Genomic DNA, 17,537 nt, shown 5'->3' on the forward strand with positions numbered 1-17,537 from the left:
TGATTTCAGAGGCTTATCGGAGGCTGTATACATGGATGCTTAAGCCTCAATATGGACATTTCTAGCCGCTGGTATTTTTAAGGACTAAAACGGGAAATTTTCCCTCGAAACGGGAATTTCAAGTCATTTTGAGTGAATTTTGAGGAATATTTAAGAATTTTTGAGTCCAAGATGGCCGCCGTGAGGTCAGAGCAATCGGCTTACTGCGCCACAGCCAGAAGCCAGGGCTTAGCGCCCCCAATACATACTACTGCTGTGTTTGAGCTCTTAGCATTTTCCTGCTTTATATTTGAGTGACTTACTTTTGAAGATATCTTATACAGTAGAATCCCGCCGATGCGACCCCCTTCTGATGCGTCCATTCCGTTTATACGACCGTTTTTTGAGGAACCATGAAAAATTTGAGCGGAGAATGTCGAAAATTTGAGTAAAATCAGCTGAAAAACAAGTCTGTTACACTTTGTTGGGCGCTATGGGTTCACATTTATCTTGGCGAGCGCTGTACTGTAAGCAGGTAGGTATACAAAAGATGGCTAAAAATAGATAACACCCCTCTAGACTGCCCACGCTACCCAATACCGGTAAACTGAGCGCGGGCGAGACCTGCCAGCCAATATATTTGTGGGAGTGGGAGACAGAGATAAAAGAGAGCGAGCCCTGCAGCAGGCGGAAGTGGTGAAGGTCGACATTTACCGTCACACTCTCGCTAGCTAACGATGCTGCTGGTCCCCAGCCCCCATCCCCCCCCTCTCCCTCTCCCTCTCCCTCTCTCTCTCTCTCTCTCTCTCGCACGCACGCACGCACGCTTACCCAACTTCTCGCATTCCTGCACGTCAGCCGGATGGACCAGAGCGATTAGCGCCGCCACACCACCCGTTGTGTCACGGGATGCAACCTTTCAAACGCCGCACTAATACAGCCCGCAAGAGACATAATAAACCTTTAATAAAAAGTTATCATTTCAATACTAAATCGTCTGATTTTTCTATACAAAGACGGCGAAAATGGACACGCTGCACTGTGTTGAACTTTTTTTTCTCTGCAACGGGAGCTCCAATATTGCTTTCTTAGGTATCGTTTTTTTTTGGGAGACATCATGCTATTTAAATACTGTAATATGAATTTAAAAAGTTGTCTTTTTTACACCATAGACTATTTGAATACGAAATCTATGCAAAAAAAGGCGATTTTTTATGGTTTTTTTTTAGGTTGAGGGGGGGGGGGGGGGGGGAACTGGCCCGAATTCTCTATTGCGACCATTCCGTTTATAAGTCCATTTTTCCGGAAACCGTGAGGGGTCGCATCAGCGGGATTCTACTGTAATTGAGATAGTCTTATAATAAAGATACTGTAACCTTTTTATAAGGTCTTCTTCACTTTTGAGATTGTCACTTATTTAAGAACATCTAATAATAATCATATTAGTTTAGATATTATCTTAAAATAGAGGTCATATTATATTTGAGATCATATTATAACAGAGGTGACATTAAATTAGAGGTGATCCTATACTAGTGAAAAATTCATATTATAGGCCATTTTAAATTTAAGAAGGTTTCATTTTCATATGACTCGATGGACAGTAAAATAAAAATATGCTTAACATTCAATTTTTTTTTTTATTTATTCATATTAAATTTTTTCAACTGGTAAGAATAAAATGGACTCACAACTAAATAATCTCCTAGAAACTAAACAAACATTCATTAGGCATTAAAATAACTACCGTATTTACTCGCATATAGGTCGCGGCAATTTTACCAGATTTGATGGGGGAAAAATGAAGTGCGACCTATACGTGAAGAAAAAATTTAAAAAATTTAAAAAATTTAAAAAATTTAGAGGAATTTTTTTTGCAATACAGTAGAATCCCGCCGATACGACCCCACTCTAATGCGTCCATTCCGTTTATACAACCGTTTTTTGAGAAACCGTGAAAAATTTGTGCAGAGAAAGTAGAAAATTTGAGTAAAATCGGCTGAAAAACAAGTCTGTTACACTTTGTTGGGCGCTATGTGTTCACATTTATCTTGGCGAGAGCTGGGTGCAGTGACTAGCCGAGCTCGGCGCGTCCACCATTGCACGAAAAGCCGTCTCAGCTGTCATGTTATCTTACCCGCCCGCACGAAAAGCCGCTGTGGTAGCTTCTGCGAGAGCATAAGAAACTCGTCCAGCCAGGCTTGACGTCATACGTGACGTGATGCTTACCTCTCCCATCCCCTGCTAATTCTTCAAGGCTCATCCCTCCCAGAGCCACAAACCATGTAAAAACACTCTCCCCCCCTTTTCCAACTAACATTTCAACACATTCCCTCTCTTATTTCAACCTTCTGCGTGAGAATCTGTCAGCATACTCCTCCCATCCCACACCGCGTGCGGCAAAAGCCAGGTTGTATAGTCCATTCTCGGTCAAATAAATATTTTTATGGGCTTATACGACTGTCCTTCGCCGTTAATAAATACTTTATAAGTTTAAGTTATTATGATACAATTTGTTTATTAGTCACGCAGCAGTTTCTGCTGAAAAATCACTAATACCTCGAATTTTATTGAATAGAAAAATTTAGCAGGGCCGTAAAGATATTTATTTTACTGCATAGTTACTTTTCCATCTGCATTCGAACGTGTTTTTTTTCTCTCTTTTTTTTTACGCTGTGAAGGGTCGTGGAAAAGATAATTGCTTGAGCTGTCAAAATAAACATCGCTGATGGCAAGGGCGGGAGCGCATCCTGTCGGTCTGTCGCTGTGATTATCTACTCCAAAAACATGTCACAGCATTTCAGGATAACATTGTTCTTATATCTTTCGTTTAGAGCCGAATGTTTTCTACCTGATCCACACAAGTTCCTTCGCCACGTTTTGAACGAAAATAACAACCAGCCGAACTCGCATGACGCGAATTCACTTAGCGCCAAAAAAAATGGTAAACGAAGGGCTGATGTTGCACCTGGATGGCAAATAAGTAGAAAAAGGGAAGGGGAGAAGCAATGGTTTCCCCAGCCACTATCTTATTTGTGTCGGGAACTTCCTCACGCGTCAGACCAATCGCACGTTTAAAACGCAAACCGCTGTAGATATAAAAAATCATAACAGGCCTTTGTTATTCGAAATTAAATTTACTACAACTTTTATTCTGTGCATTTTTTCAATACAAAGCACTGTTTTCGAGTTATAGTCTACAATTAAGACTTTTTAAGAAGTCAGGAATCTAACTTGACTTCAATTTTCTATATTCGGTTATTATGAGTACTTGTTACAACAATTTATCACGCCATTATCAGCTCTCGTAGTAGTGGAATTTTACAGTACCCGTTAACTCTTTCGTGCACGGCGTGCCGGCCGTTCGCGTCATTAAATTACTGGTGCGACCTATATGGGGGGAATCTTAAATACCAAATTCAAGACCTCAAATTATGGGTGCGACCTATATGTGATGGCGACCTATATGCGAGTAAATACGGTATTTTACAAAAACGAATATAGTTTAACTGATTTTTACTAAGACAATATAACGAGTAGACAATATAACGAATTCATACAACCGTGTGAAAAACAAAGGGTATGAGCAAAAAATGAGAAAGAAGGTGATATGGCTGCAGAGAGCCAGGTACCCACTGGGAGTCTGCGAGGCAGCTGAAGGCACAGTCCAGGATGCCGACGCGCTCCCTCGACCTGGGGTCCCAGGCCTCCACCTTGCCCTCCTCCGTGCCACACATGAACAGCTGGTGGACCGGGTTGATGGCACAGCGGTTCACCTCCGACGCCTCCGTCACCAGCGAGTTCAGGAACTGGCCACGCTCCAGGTTCAGTCGGTACACCTCCGGCCTGTCCCACCACCACAGCCACCCATGAAACGACAACTCAATATGGTTGCTACATAATGCTCCTATCATATTTCCCTCGATAATAATATTTTAAAAATAAAAAACCTTTCTATTCAATAAAAATGTGCACAAAAAACTAGAAAATAAGATTTTTAATCAATATAATTCCTCTAATAATATAAATAATTTTACAGACACCTATACTTTTTTTTTCCTTCAGTTACATGATTTATGGTCCAAAAGTATATTTCACACAAAAATTATTTTTCCCTGACCTTTTAAAGTTATCCTGGCCACTTTCAAGTACCCTGACTTTTCCATGTTTTCAATAGCTTTGCATCCCTGATGAGTAAGAATGAACTTAAGCACCTCATCAATGTTCGGTCATCAGAGACAGCAAAATGAGATGAGATGAAAATGGATAGCACTGACAGGATGCAGTATGGGGGGAGCAAGAGCACACAAAGACAGCCCGCCTGCTACGGCGTTGTATGCTCCGTACGGAGCTTGACCCAGCAGGGAATCAAATCTGAATGGCCTTCATGGGAGGCAAATGATGTGACCACTCGACTAGCGGGGGTCCTGCGAGTACACAGTGCAAGCCACTCTGAAAATTTTATATCTATTTCTGAGTCATTCATGTAAAAATGAACTAATTTCAACTTAAACACAGCCTGTCGTAAGCATTTTCCGACTGACCATGTATTAGGACCAGTATTTTTAAACATTAACATTTTTTTTTTTACTAAACTAGAACACTCAAAAGTGTCACACTAGCTGGAATGCACCAGGCCACAACCAGCTCAGGCCAAATGACCCTAGTGCCCACCCCCCTTCAGCCTTGGAATGCCCTATACCTGTATGCATACTTTACAAAAGAATATTCTTGGTTTGTAGGGTTTGGGTGTACCACATTCTTAAGTTTTTCATCAAAGTTGCAGCACTGATGATGCTACTCACTGCTACCTTTAAGGTAGCAAATGCTACACAGAGAGAACTGTTGATGCAGTCTATGATTTTTAAATGACTGAAACAATTTGAATACACTTTCTGTAAATGTCTACAAATTTTACTAGGTTTAAATTCAGTTTTCTGTGTTTTTTAATTGCATGTCAGGACCTTGAGATGAATTAAATATCTCTCCAGTTCCAAAAGACACACAATTAACATTTGATGACAATCTTTGCAAGTACATTTTCAGAAGATCACAAACACATTCCCTGTCAGTCCACTAGATTGATTGATTGATTGATTGATTGATTGATTGAATGAATGAATGAATTAAAGAATGAATAAACTGTTACTCAACATCTCACTGACAAGGTTGTTAGAGATGATGAAGGTGGTGATATGAGAAAGAGACATTTATGGAATGCATGTCACGTTTCCTGCTTGTGAAATATCTGGGTTTGACCCTCAGCGAGTTAGAGCTACATGCTCATTGTGCATCCTCCCTTATTTTAACTCTTACGATGTCAACCTTTCAAAACTGTAAATGAACACACAATTAATCTAGTCATGCAAACTGCTTCATGTACTTGTAAATGCAACATAAAAATCAGAAAAATGCTCACAGACATCTGGACATACCTTCTGCCTATCATGTAAGTAACCTAGGGATCCCATTCACTACTTCTCACACAATACAAGACATGGGAAACTGCAGCTTAAGCGTGACTTTCTGGGGCTTGGCCACAATGTGAACAACTGGCTATAAGCAACGCAGGGAAGTATACACAAATGTTGAATTTTTTTTGGTAATTACCAAAAATACTAACCCCGCTGTTCTTGACCGCACAGAAGTTCCCAAAACCAAATTTAGCAGAGCATGAAACCGTAGGAGACAAGTTGGAATAATTTTAAAAATTTTCTCTAAATTACTTTTATTTATCTCAAGTCTTTTTATAAAGAGTCATACATTTTAGGCTCAAGCATGGCAAAACAAGTTCGCAGTAAATAGTACATAACCATACTAAAAAATTACTCATCATATTTTCCTTCTTTATAAATAAATAAATGCCTTACAATATGAAAATACCAAAAAAGGATGATAAAATCCCTGTTCACAAAGATGACTAGCTATTACAAATTTCAGGTTTATCACCTATAATATTTATAGCAATAATAAAAATACGAGGGTTATTTTTTTTTTCAACTTCCGATCGGCTGTAATAAAAAAACGGGAATGAATTGGGAAATTATTTTAATGTCAAAAGAAACGTACATCTTTACTCTATTTTTCCACATAATCACCATGCAGATTGAGGCATTTGTCGTACCGATGCACCAGCTTTCCAATACCCTCTGCATAAAATGATGCATCCTGCCTATTCAGCCACGTTTTAACAGTGCTCTGCAGTTCATCATTGGTGTTGAAGCGTCGTCCTCCAAGCCACTTTTTCAACGTGGGGAAAAGGTGATAGTCACTCGGTGCCAAATCCGGACTGTAAGGAGGGTTATCAAACACTTCCCATCGAAATCTTGCAAGGAGTTGTTGTGTTACGGCGGCACTATGCGGTCGGGCATTGTCATGAAGCAAGACAACACCAGATTGTCAGCATTCCTCTCCGCGTGTTGCGTATCGACTGTCTTAGCCGTTGTAATGAAGCGCAGTATGCAGCAGCATTGATTGTTGTCCCTGGCTCCATGAAATCAACCAGTAGCACACCTTGGTGATCCCAGAACACTGTAGCCATCTGTTTCTTGGTGCTGAATGTCAGTTTGAACTTTTTCGGCTTGTTTGGAGAATAGGTGTGCATCCACTGTTGTGATTGAAGTTTTGTTTCTTCATTATCGAAATGAATCCATGTTTCATCACCTGTCACAATTTGAGTTAAAAAGTGTTCACCATCGTCTGCGTAACGCAGCAAAAACGACAAGGCTGATGCCATTCGCCACTCCTTGTTGATGTCAGTCAACATCTTGGGTACCCATTGGGCACAGATTTTCCTGTATCCGAGATTGTCTGTAACAATGGTGTATAGGGCTGACCTTGAAATGAGCGGAAATTGTTCAGACAGTTCTGAAATTGTGAATTGACGTCTCTCACGAACAATGCATCAACTCTCTGAACTGTTTCGTCTGTTGCTACAGACTTCCTTCCTTGGCCACCTTCATCATGAACATCAATACGGCCTTCGCGGAATTTCCGACACCACTCTCGCACAACGCCATCGCTCATAAAGTTTTCACCGTACACAACACTCATTCGGCGATGGATTTCTGCTGCAGTGTGTCCTTCTGCCTGTAAGAAACGGATGACTCCACACAGCTCGCATTTCACCGTACAGTTTATTGTTGCAGCCATGTTGACATTCCCATAACCAAGCTTCAACTGAGGTGTGAGTTGGCCGCTCCACATGGTTGGTGGAAGGGGGTAAACACTACGAGACGTGTCGATTCGTGTACGAGCGATTAGGGTAATGATTAATGGGCATGCCATGCAGAAATGAAACTGTAATCACACTGCAGGGCACTGTTAAAATGTGGCTGAATAGGCAGGATGCATCATTTTATGCAGAGGGTATTGGAAAGCTGGTGCATCGGTACGACAAATGCCTCAATCTGCACGGTGATTATGTGGAAAAATAGAGTAAAGATGTACGTTTCTTTTGACATTAAAATAATTTCCCAATTCATTCCCGTTTTTTTATTACAGCCGATCGGAGGTTGAAAAAAAATAACCCTCGTAAATGTACTCTAATTTTAAACACATAAATATATACATAATAATCTCAAAAAACTGGCTTTTTTTTACCAGCCAAATAACAACCACTAAATAAACTTTGTACAATAACAGACCTGCCTATTTTATAAATCATTTAATAAACCTGTCAAACTCAGTTCGTGAGATGTGTTTAGGGGAGTTTCATTTGTAGAACAGCACGTATTAAGTAAAGTTTAAAACCCAAGTGACGTAAAAGGATGTTTCCATGGACACGGTTCCTAAATAAAAAAGGTTAACCAGCGCCGCAGGAAGAGTTGAATTTGGGCAACAGAGTTTCTTAGCTTTGACGTTCTCACCAAGAAAATATGACAAGGTCCAGATTTATTTGTAACAATGATTTTCGTAGGAAACATGGCAAACTTCCAGCCCTTTGCAAAAACTCCTCAGTATATTGTAGTACTGAGTAAAACTTGTAGCTTATGCAGATCGTCTGGATGACCTGCCACGACACACACACACACAACTCTGCCGGGCGTAGCTTCTTATTGCGTGGTGCCTCAGTGCCTTCGTCGTAAAAATCCTCTCAGCATTATACACCACTTCAGTATTCTAGAAGAAACACATAGTTTATTTCTGCCGTGCCAAAGCACAGCGAGCCAGACGCTCGAGGTCAGTCCCGGCCGCCGAATCCCAGCCACTCTCTCCCCTCCTTTTATAAGTCATTCACCACTCCCCTACTCCCTTTTGGTCTCACCGTCCATGTCACAAACCTGGTAGGCATGTGAGAAGCTTCGATAGTACAAATTAATTCGAAGTTTTTTTAATATTCTATAACACTTCGAAACTATATGAACTATTTGCATTAAACGAAGCTTTGTATTATTCAAGTCTTTATGTCGCACGTACGATTTATTTTCTGTTGACTTTGGAAGATCGACCTCTCGCACAAGTGTGACTTCATAATTGATTAATCTAGAGTTACATAATCTATTGCAGCTTATTAATTTTGTCTAACGAAATTATAAACATATAAAGGCGCAGAGGGATCATCACAATCTAGAGAAATACCGTCAAAAGGAGAAAACGTAGTGCAATATGGAATTTTTTTCACAGATGTTGGCGATTGTTCCGCACAATTCGATAAATGCAAACAATTTTTCAAATGCCCGCGTGGTAGGTTATGTTACAATGATAATTGTATTGTTTTGATAAATTTGTAGGTCGTACACAGCGATATAAAATATTATATGCGTGGTGTAATAACGGTTCTCCGATTGTAATGCAATATCCAGCGGTAAAAAGGACAAAGTAAAACGCAATTATGTCACGTTGCGACCACTCTTGAAATGTATTTTTTTCGTTCGTTTTCTTATGCCTTCAAACTAATAACGTTTCATGTTAACTACTTTTAGACAAGATTTTCATCGTAACGTTCATAATAACGGTTTTGCGGGGACATTTGAAGCCATGATGAAGTAATTTGCTATAAAAGAGTGTTAATGTTTTTGTAATAGATTGATATTGTTTAGATAGCGAATTTTGAAATTTTACTATCTTTCTACAATACTGAATTTCCCCCAAAACACGTATCGCAATTATCGCTAGTTTTTAGTTTTTTTTGTGTAGTATTTTGATGTGGATGAAAAAATAGCAAATATTATTAGACTTTAGTGATCTGTGAAATTACTAATTATTCTAATTTTGGTGTTTTTCTAATACGGTTAGAGCTCATCCAAAAAATTAAAAAATACAGAAGATGGTATTTTTGAGTAGACTACTATTTGTCCTAAAAACCACAAATAAGTATTTTTAATGTTGCTAACCTAATCTAACAATCAATGGATGCCAACTGACAGTATTTTAATTTGTAGCTAAGCTTATCTAACCAATGGTTCAAAGCATTTAAATAGTAGGGCCTATTTTATATGTAGTTAACACCCTAACCACCCATTCAAATGATTTAGAATAACTTAAATGTAGCTAAGCCTAGCCTAGCCTAGCCTAACCTAACCTAACCAACTGTTAAAACTGCATACGATTGATTAACAACTTGAAATACTGCAATGCAGTTTACCAGAGTCATCAACTAAAATGAGAGAAACTCAAAAATAAAATTTCTATAATGTTGTTTTTCAGAAGAATAACTATTTTAGAGTATTGCACTATTTTTAATTGCCATCTGAGGGCAGTTTCGTTATTACAGATGATTTCCATTTAAAACATGAGAACAGTTGAATGCCCTGTGTTTAAATATTTAAAATATCACTTTCTATTTTAAAAACACGTCTAGTACATTTTATATGTTATAATGATTGTACAGAATAAATCATTTTCTCAAGAAAATGAGTAAGACATACAAAAAAAATACTTCTTGGAGGAACTACGACACTCCAGAATCATTTGGGGGCCAAACACACTGTGTTGTACAAGGAGCTATTGAAAGATAAAGAAAAAATTCAGAAACTTCTGCAAAGAAAAAACCACAATTTCTACAGTCTACTTTATCGAATATGTTCAGAAGTACGCAGATGTCACCAACCGATCCTAAAGCACAAAGTATTACAAAACAAAATGCCAAAATGTTGACAACAGAACTTTTGCTTTATGAGTTTGTAGAAGGGCATGGGTTTCAAGATTTAATGGGACACAAATATGTTGCACCTACATATACAGTACCATGCAAAACTACATTCTCTGAACATTACTTCGCAGCACTTTATGAGAAAAAAAAAAACAAACCCTCAAGGATATGCTTGTACAAGATTTACATCTGATAGCTGGACTTCATGTTCATCGGACAGTTACATCAGACTTACCTGCAATTATCTCCGACCCGACTTTACTTGTGTCATTTACAATGAGCAACATTGTCGTAAATGAATCCCATACAAGTGTTCATGTGGCTGCTACCCTACAAAATGTTCTCATTGAATTGACCCAGCAGTGTCACCTATACCATTATTCTGTATCACTGACGATGCTCATAATTCCAGACAGGCTTCTGCATAATTATTTAGAGATGGTTCAAGATCATGTTTTGCTCATACCCTTCAAATTTCAATTGAAAACAGCAAGAATGATTGCCCAGGTACAACCACACTTCTTAGTAAGGCCAGGAGTAAAGTTGGTCATTACCAAAGAAACACATGTGCTAGGAAAAGACCACACACTCCAGGAGCAGTTGAACATGCCTAAACTAGAGGTAATTCAGCATGTTGATACACGTTGGTGCTCAGAGTACCAAATGTTCAAGAGACTGCTGGAAATGAAACCTGCTCTTGTTCCCGACCACGTGAACTCTGGTGATACAGACATGCTGATCGCAGTGGAATGGAAACTTGCTGAGAACTTTGTTCAAGTTTTACAACCACTTGCAGAGGCGACAGAAGAAATGAGTGGTAACACTTACCCAACATTGTCTATGATCATTCCAGTACTTCACTGTCTTCTTTGTAACCTCGAATCGTACATCGCTGCCAAAAAAGATGTAGTGACACTTGCAAGAGCATTGCATAAAAATGTAAGTCGAGGTTTCCAAACTACATGCAAGAGCCCCTACAGCATGCTGCAATGTTGGTAGATCCCAGATTTAAAGGTGTTCTTCTATCAACAATGGAATCACAAGGCATTCTTTTGTCGGAAATTAAAAGTATAAAAACGGATTCCATTCATGCAGTTAAAAAAGTTAAATCTAACATTTCTAACTCTGCACCAACGTCTTCTTTATGGGCTATCTTGGACAGTATTCCAACGCAAGACAATAAAGATTATGATGAAGGAGAAGAAGAGGTACGACGGTACTTAAAAGAACCCCGCATCAGCAGACATGAGAATCCATTGTAATGGTGGAAAAATGAAGGCACAAAGTACCGATATTTATCCTAAGTAGCGCTAAAGTATCTGGAGGTTCCTGCCACACAAGTAAATTCAGAGCGTCTCTTTTCAGCAGCTGGAAATGTTGTTTCAGCACGAAGAGAAAACTTGCTTCCTCAGCATGTAGAGCAATTTTTGTTTTTACATGCCAACTTAAAATAAAAGCTAAACTGCTGAGATGCTATAACTAGAACCTAGTGTTTAAATGTTTTATATACTAAAAGATTTAAATGGGGTTTTGTGTGTATACTTTTTTTTAGTTTTTGTTTTTTGTTCTTGCCCCAAATGGACATGGGAGTTCAATAATTTTTTCCCGGTTTAGTAAAAAGTTCATTATACTTAAACAATTGACATTTTTTGAAGGCTCAAAAGAACACTACTTCAATTTATGTTGTGTTTATAAAAATTTAATTAAATTTTACATATAAGAATTTTTTTTCTCAAAATAGTTGGTTTCATGTTTTTGAATAAAACAGATTAAAACTGCAGTTTTTTTTATGTGGGACACTTTATTAATGGGTTTGGGAAGTTGAGATAAAAAAAATGCAACTATTCAAATTCGATTCGACTTCGCAAAAATAGTTAATATTTGCTTCGCAATTTGATTCGCAACGAAAATTTAACATTCGCACATGCCTAAAACCTGGCACACTGTAATGTGCTTACCTCACCCAAGTGTGTGTGAGGTGTACAAACAAAACAGATGAATAAATATATATATAAACATAATAATATTACATACTGTGTTATGTTATTTTTTTGGTATCTCTGCAGCTAGCTCTATGCCACAGTATAGTTCTGCACCTAGCTCTATATCGATCAGCTGACCGGGCGCTCCACTGAAACGTCTGTATTATTATAATTATGGGCGCCACTCTTATGTGTATAATATAAGGTGTTTCTAAAGAATAAATAGTACAATACACATAAGAGAAAATTTGTAAAAGTATCAGGACAAATAGTTAAGACTGTCGAAACAAGGAGAATTGGGATATTTTACCATACATAAATCAGACAACAAAGTACAAACGTGATTTTTTAGGTCGTATTTAATAAAACAATAAATATTCAAATTAATAACTTGACATATGGCAACTAAATATGTGTTTTACCATGCTCAGGAATTAGGTTGCACACATGAATACATATACAAAAGTACGTTATATCCCGTTTGAGAAGTTCGTCGTTTTCAGTTTAGGTGCGGCGAAAAATGAATAAATACTTTCAAAGTTCATTTCAATTAAAATGTACCGCGGCGTAGTTCATTATATGTGTCGGCAAAACACTGTGAGATCCTATCCCGGTTAACCTCTGAGTACAGGAATTAGATTGTGTATTCAGAGTAAAATTAATTAAAACACGTCTGCCTTTAATATATTAACGTAATTTCACGTATTAATTAAATGTTTTACATTTGTAGGGAAACAGATATGACTATTTTTGGTTCGTAGGCACGGTCATTTGTGATGGAGGAAATCGAGTCAGATATTACTCACGTATTTTCACTCCTAAGATCGCATCAGTTCTGATGCGCCCTATGATAATTACATATAATTAATGTAAACGCCGTTTAGAAACATCCTTTTTCTTGGATGACCTAAATAGCTTCGTCGCTTATCAGATTATTAAGGGATCCAAACTCCGGCGATTTTGACTGTGACGCCACAATTTTATAACTCTCTTATTCTTAATTTTAGTTCCAAACTCTTCATTATTGTAACTCGGCCTCCCATTGGCCGGAACAAAAACACCGTTAACGTAAATTAACACTTTATAATAAAATCCGACTTCACCCAAAACGTCTTAAAGTGTCTAAACGTCACAAATTTAAAATGTTATTTTTCAACAATAAACACTCTTTTAAATAAAATCAGTGTCAAAAGCTTAAATTACCGTTAAAACCAATATGGCCCTAGAGGGGTCTAGTCAAATGCTGCTTAAATGTCAGCTTGAATTATATCAAAGATTCCGACACACGTCAAATTACACAAAATAAATCGTTCAAACGGAAAAATATAAACAAACAACGATAAATATAATAAAATGTTAGTAAATAAATAGTTTGTTGACTTTCTGTGCGTGAAATAGTCATAAATGTAACAGCACAACACATTAACGTATTTATTTTAAAAGCTCACTGTCTTATTTCTTTTTGACAACTTATGTAAAAATTCTATTCTACATAAAATCATCTTGTAAAAGAATTAATAGCAAGCTAAAATAATATTCTTAAAAAGATTATTTTTAAACACCTCAGTAATTTCTTTGAGCAGTACTTTGCACTTAAAACTTACATTATTTCCTAACAAGCTCAACACTCGTAAGTATTATTATTATTATAATAAAATAAAATAAAAATTACAAAAATAAATATCCCTTAACTTACTAACAAACCAAACCAAAATAAAATTATAAGCTAATTAAAATATCTTTATAACCTAACTAAAATCTTTTGAAGTCTTCAAAATTCTTATACAGTTCTTAAAAAGTAGTTCCAGCAATTAACTCGCGACAATCACGGGTTACAAAACGGGCAAGGGTTTCAGAGCCCTTCACCGAGCACTGACAGTCTTTAGAGCGGCACTCATCGCGAAGCAGGTCCTACAGGCACAAAAACTGCCCTAGGTCCAGACAAGCCAAGGCCAACTCACAAAACCAAACTAAGGATAAGCTAGCTGTATGTCTGTTCTACCTGGTAACAGCACGTCTATACAGAGCTCTGATCACAAAACAAAATAAACATTTCATTTTGACAAAGTAAACTCCTGATTTAGTATTTTGTTGGGCCTTGTATGTTTCTAAACTTAGTCTATGATTATTGCTAACCTAAATACAAACTTATATTCAAAGTTTCTCACAAATATGCTGTGTTCATCATATTCAGTAGTATACAGCAGTGATTTTATTTATTGTTCATTTCAACAGGTAAATGAATAAAGCCATTTAAGCAATTTAAGCACTAACTGCTGTGTAGTTTTTTTTTTGTGATAAGGGGCAATAGAACTATGATAATTCTCTACAGCCACATTCCCTTTTGCAGCTGTCAACTGTTGTTAACTCTGCAAGTTTCCCAACTACACAAATAAGTCACTCATTAGATATATTTTAAAACTATTTCTGAGGTTAGGTACAGGTGCAGTCGCACATACCCGGCGCCCACGAGGTACAAGTCGCACGTCGGGTAGTGGTACTGCATGTCTCGACCGAACTTGGGTATCCGCAGCCGGTGATAGCGGCCGTGAGCTGCGTGGAACTCCACGTACCGGTCGCAGTGCAAGAAGACCAGCTGCACACAAGCACATGCACACAGCGCTCAAGTGGCTACCATCCTGAACATGCTATATATTATAACATACAGAAAAGATTTTAAGCTCTATTATTACATCAATTTTCATTTTAAAACATGATTGCTTTTCTTTTAAGCATTCTGTTTTATAACACTTATTCTAACAAAATAGTGTAATGTTGAAATGCTGCATTTTTACAAAATTAATTTCCAAAAAGTACATCTGACAATCATTGGGAATAATAAAAATAAATTAGAGTGTATTTGTAGTTTTAAAGTGATTCGAAAATATATGCTCAATAAACCACGTAAATTATTTTTTTCCAATCTACACACTTTTAGATTCATATTCATCTTCAAATAATTACATTAATTTAATTTCAAACGTGATTTGAATTAAATTTTGGGTAAATGTTGATTGATTTGATGATTTAACTTTTATTTGGTTGTTATAAACATGTTTTTTAGTGTTATTGAGATGTTTTTCAGTGTTATGTCTGTTTTATCGCAATCCACCATTAATCTTTCGTTATAAGCATACAATATTAGGCATATGCCACTGTATGTTGCAAGAAACCCAGGTGATACATGCACACAATAGTGAATGACTCTGACTTATTTTTTCACAAAAATAAAGCAATGTGTCACAAGTCACTCTTGATTAGACAGACACACTTTGGGACATAATTGTTTATGGAAAACAAACAGAAAATGTTACTGGGTGTATATCTGAGCACAATAAATAATTTGATTATTTTCTCAATTAATATGTCTCTTGAGGTCTGTCTTTATTATTGCAACAATGTAAACAGTATAAATAAAGATACAAATAAATATGGCCAGCACGAAGTAAAAATAATTCTCCAAAACAATCAAAAATGATTTCACAAACAACATTCTGAATAAGTAAGTGAAAAATACTATAATAAACAGTTCATTAACCATTGAAATTGTTATAAAAATAATTGAAATAGTTTTTTTTTCCATGGTGAACATTAGTATAAAATAAACGATAGAATTACAACACCAATAGCTTAGAGAGAATTAATCATGGAGTGATAAGTTTAAACAAACCTAATTAAATACCAAATAACCAAAGTAAGCAAAGAAACATACAAACTACGAAAAATCAGCAAGTTTGTTCTAACCTTACTGTAGTCATCCATAAGTATTTCAAAAGTCACCACATCTGAATCGAAACACCTTTCGAATTTCAATGACAGATTGTTGACATCATAGCAACGAACTCTCGGTTTGTAAGTTCCTGTGGCAAACACATATTCACCATCTCGTGACACTTTCACAGTAGTACTCAAAGCAGGCATTTCAAAATCTTGGATGAGTTGTATTCGCCTTCGAATATCTGAAAAACATTTCGTCAAAATGAAATACTGTGTCAAAAAATACAGTCATAACTAGGGACAAGATATATGGATTTATATTTAGCCTAAATTCATTTTTAAAACTTGAGATTTTGGTGTTATGTTTTTATTAATTTAAACACTGTTGATTCATAAATATAGAATATTATCAAACAAATATGACACATGATTTTGGTTATTATTTATTACACTTTTAATAAGCACGTGTCACTACTGGGTACAATAAAACTAAATATGCAAGAATTTTTGTGTTTGAAAAATATACAAATGCCATAATGTAACAATGAGTTACTAATAATAGTTGCAAGATTAAAAAACTAACAAATTTTCTAATATTTGCTACATACATTTTGGTACAATATGCCTGCTGATTTATTTATAGTGATTTAATTTACTACATCAAAAGATTATGTTTTTGAAATTTGAATTTAATTATGATTAATAATGCTGATTATTTATGATATTAGTTGTATCTTGGTGCTTGGTGTTTTCAGGAATTATAAAGATGGTGATTCCTTGGATTTTATAATTCTACAAAAAAATCATGACTGGTCTAAATTTTATGATTTATCTTACGTTAACTTTCTAGTGGATCAGCTTATTACTTGATGGGGCAACAATATCAATCTTTTTTCCCTGAAATATCTAAAAAAATCTTTTAACTACCTCTGCTGGTTTTCTTGGGAACATACACTTGCAGTTAAATCTAAAAAAACATTTCCACAAACGTTATAAGAAACAATAATATGTTTTATTACTCTTTCTTTCACATTACAGGAAACAAGTAAAAAGCAATAATTAAGCGTGATAAGATAAATTGCCCAGAATCTGGTTTTTATGAACAATCTGCATTTACAGTGAATTGTACTACTAAAAATGATCCTCATGTGTTAGCTAATGTCTTTTATAAATATTTTGTCAGTGTATATGGATCTTAAAATTTTCATAATCAAAAAAAAACCCTCAATCCTAGTTTTGACACAATTTCAGTTCCTACAATCTCTGGTAGTCTCGTACTCTGGACAATTAAGTCCTAAAATCATCCATGTCCTGTGGGCCTAACTGTATTCCTACTTTTTACTTAAAGGTTGTTCTTATTTACTTATACCTCTTCTTTCACATATATAGAACATGAGCTTAAAACACTATTCTTTCCCAATTCCTATAAAAAAGCAATGGTCATTCCTATTCATAAAAATGGTAGCAAATTATTTCTCTCTTTAAAATAAAACATCCCTTAATCGGCATGGGTTTAGAAATGGAGTGTATATGTCCACCAATCTCATGTCTTTTCTTAATCCAATCTGTTATCAAGTTACTCAGAGGTCAAGTATAAGGCTTTAGATACTGTTAATAATGGTATCTTACTCGACAAATTATCTACTTTTGGTATCAGTAATAGTATTTTTTTTAAATTGGTTTGCTTGTTATCTCAATCAAAGAAGTTTTTGTCTCTATCAACAATTGTAACTCAATTTTAATATTAGTTCAGGTGTTACCCAAGA

At 36.3% G+C, this 17,537-nt stretch overlaps 1 protein-coding gene across 3 annotated transcripts in view; it reads right to left on the bottom strand.

Annotated features, from left to right (window-relative positions):
* Positions 1-17,537, bottom strand: part of LOC134527379 (nucleolar protein 10) — a 130,575-nt gene that overhangs the window by 96,751 nt on the left and 16,287 nt on the right. For 2 of the 3 annotated variants that reach the window (XM_063360016.1, XM_063360018.1), the window contains exons 3-5: positions 15,799-16,013; positions 14,514-14,650; positions 3,616-3,825 (exon numbers count right to left, since the gene is read on the bottom strand). In XM_063360016.1, coding sequence (XP_063216086.1) covers positions 3,616-3,825; positions 14,514-14,650; positions 15,799-16,013 — 562 coding nt within the window. The remainder of the gene's footprint in view (positions 1-3,615; positions 3,826-14,513; positions 14,651-15,798; positions 16,014-17,537) is intronic. The other variant, XM_063360017.1, reaches the window with a different exon arrangement.

The sequence above is a fragment of the Bacillus rossius genome, chromosome 1 (genome assembly GCF_032445375.1).
Source record: "Bacillus rossius redtenbacheri isolate Brsri chromosome 1, Brsri_v3, whole genome shotgun sequence".
Taxonomy (NCBI): domain Eukaryota; kingdom Metazoa; phylum Arthropoda; class Insecta; order Phasmatodea; family Bacillidae; genus Bacillus; species Bacillus rossius.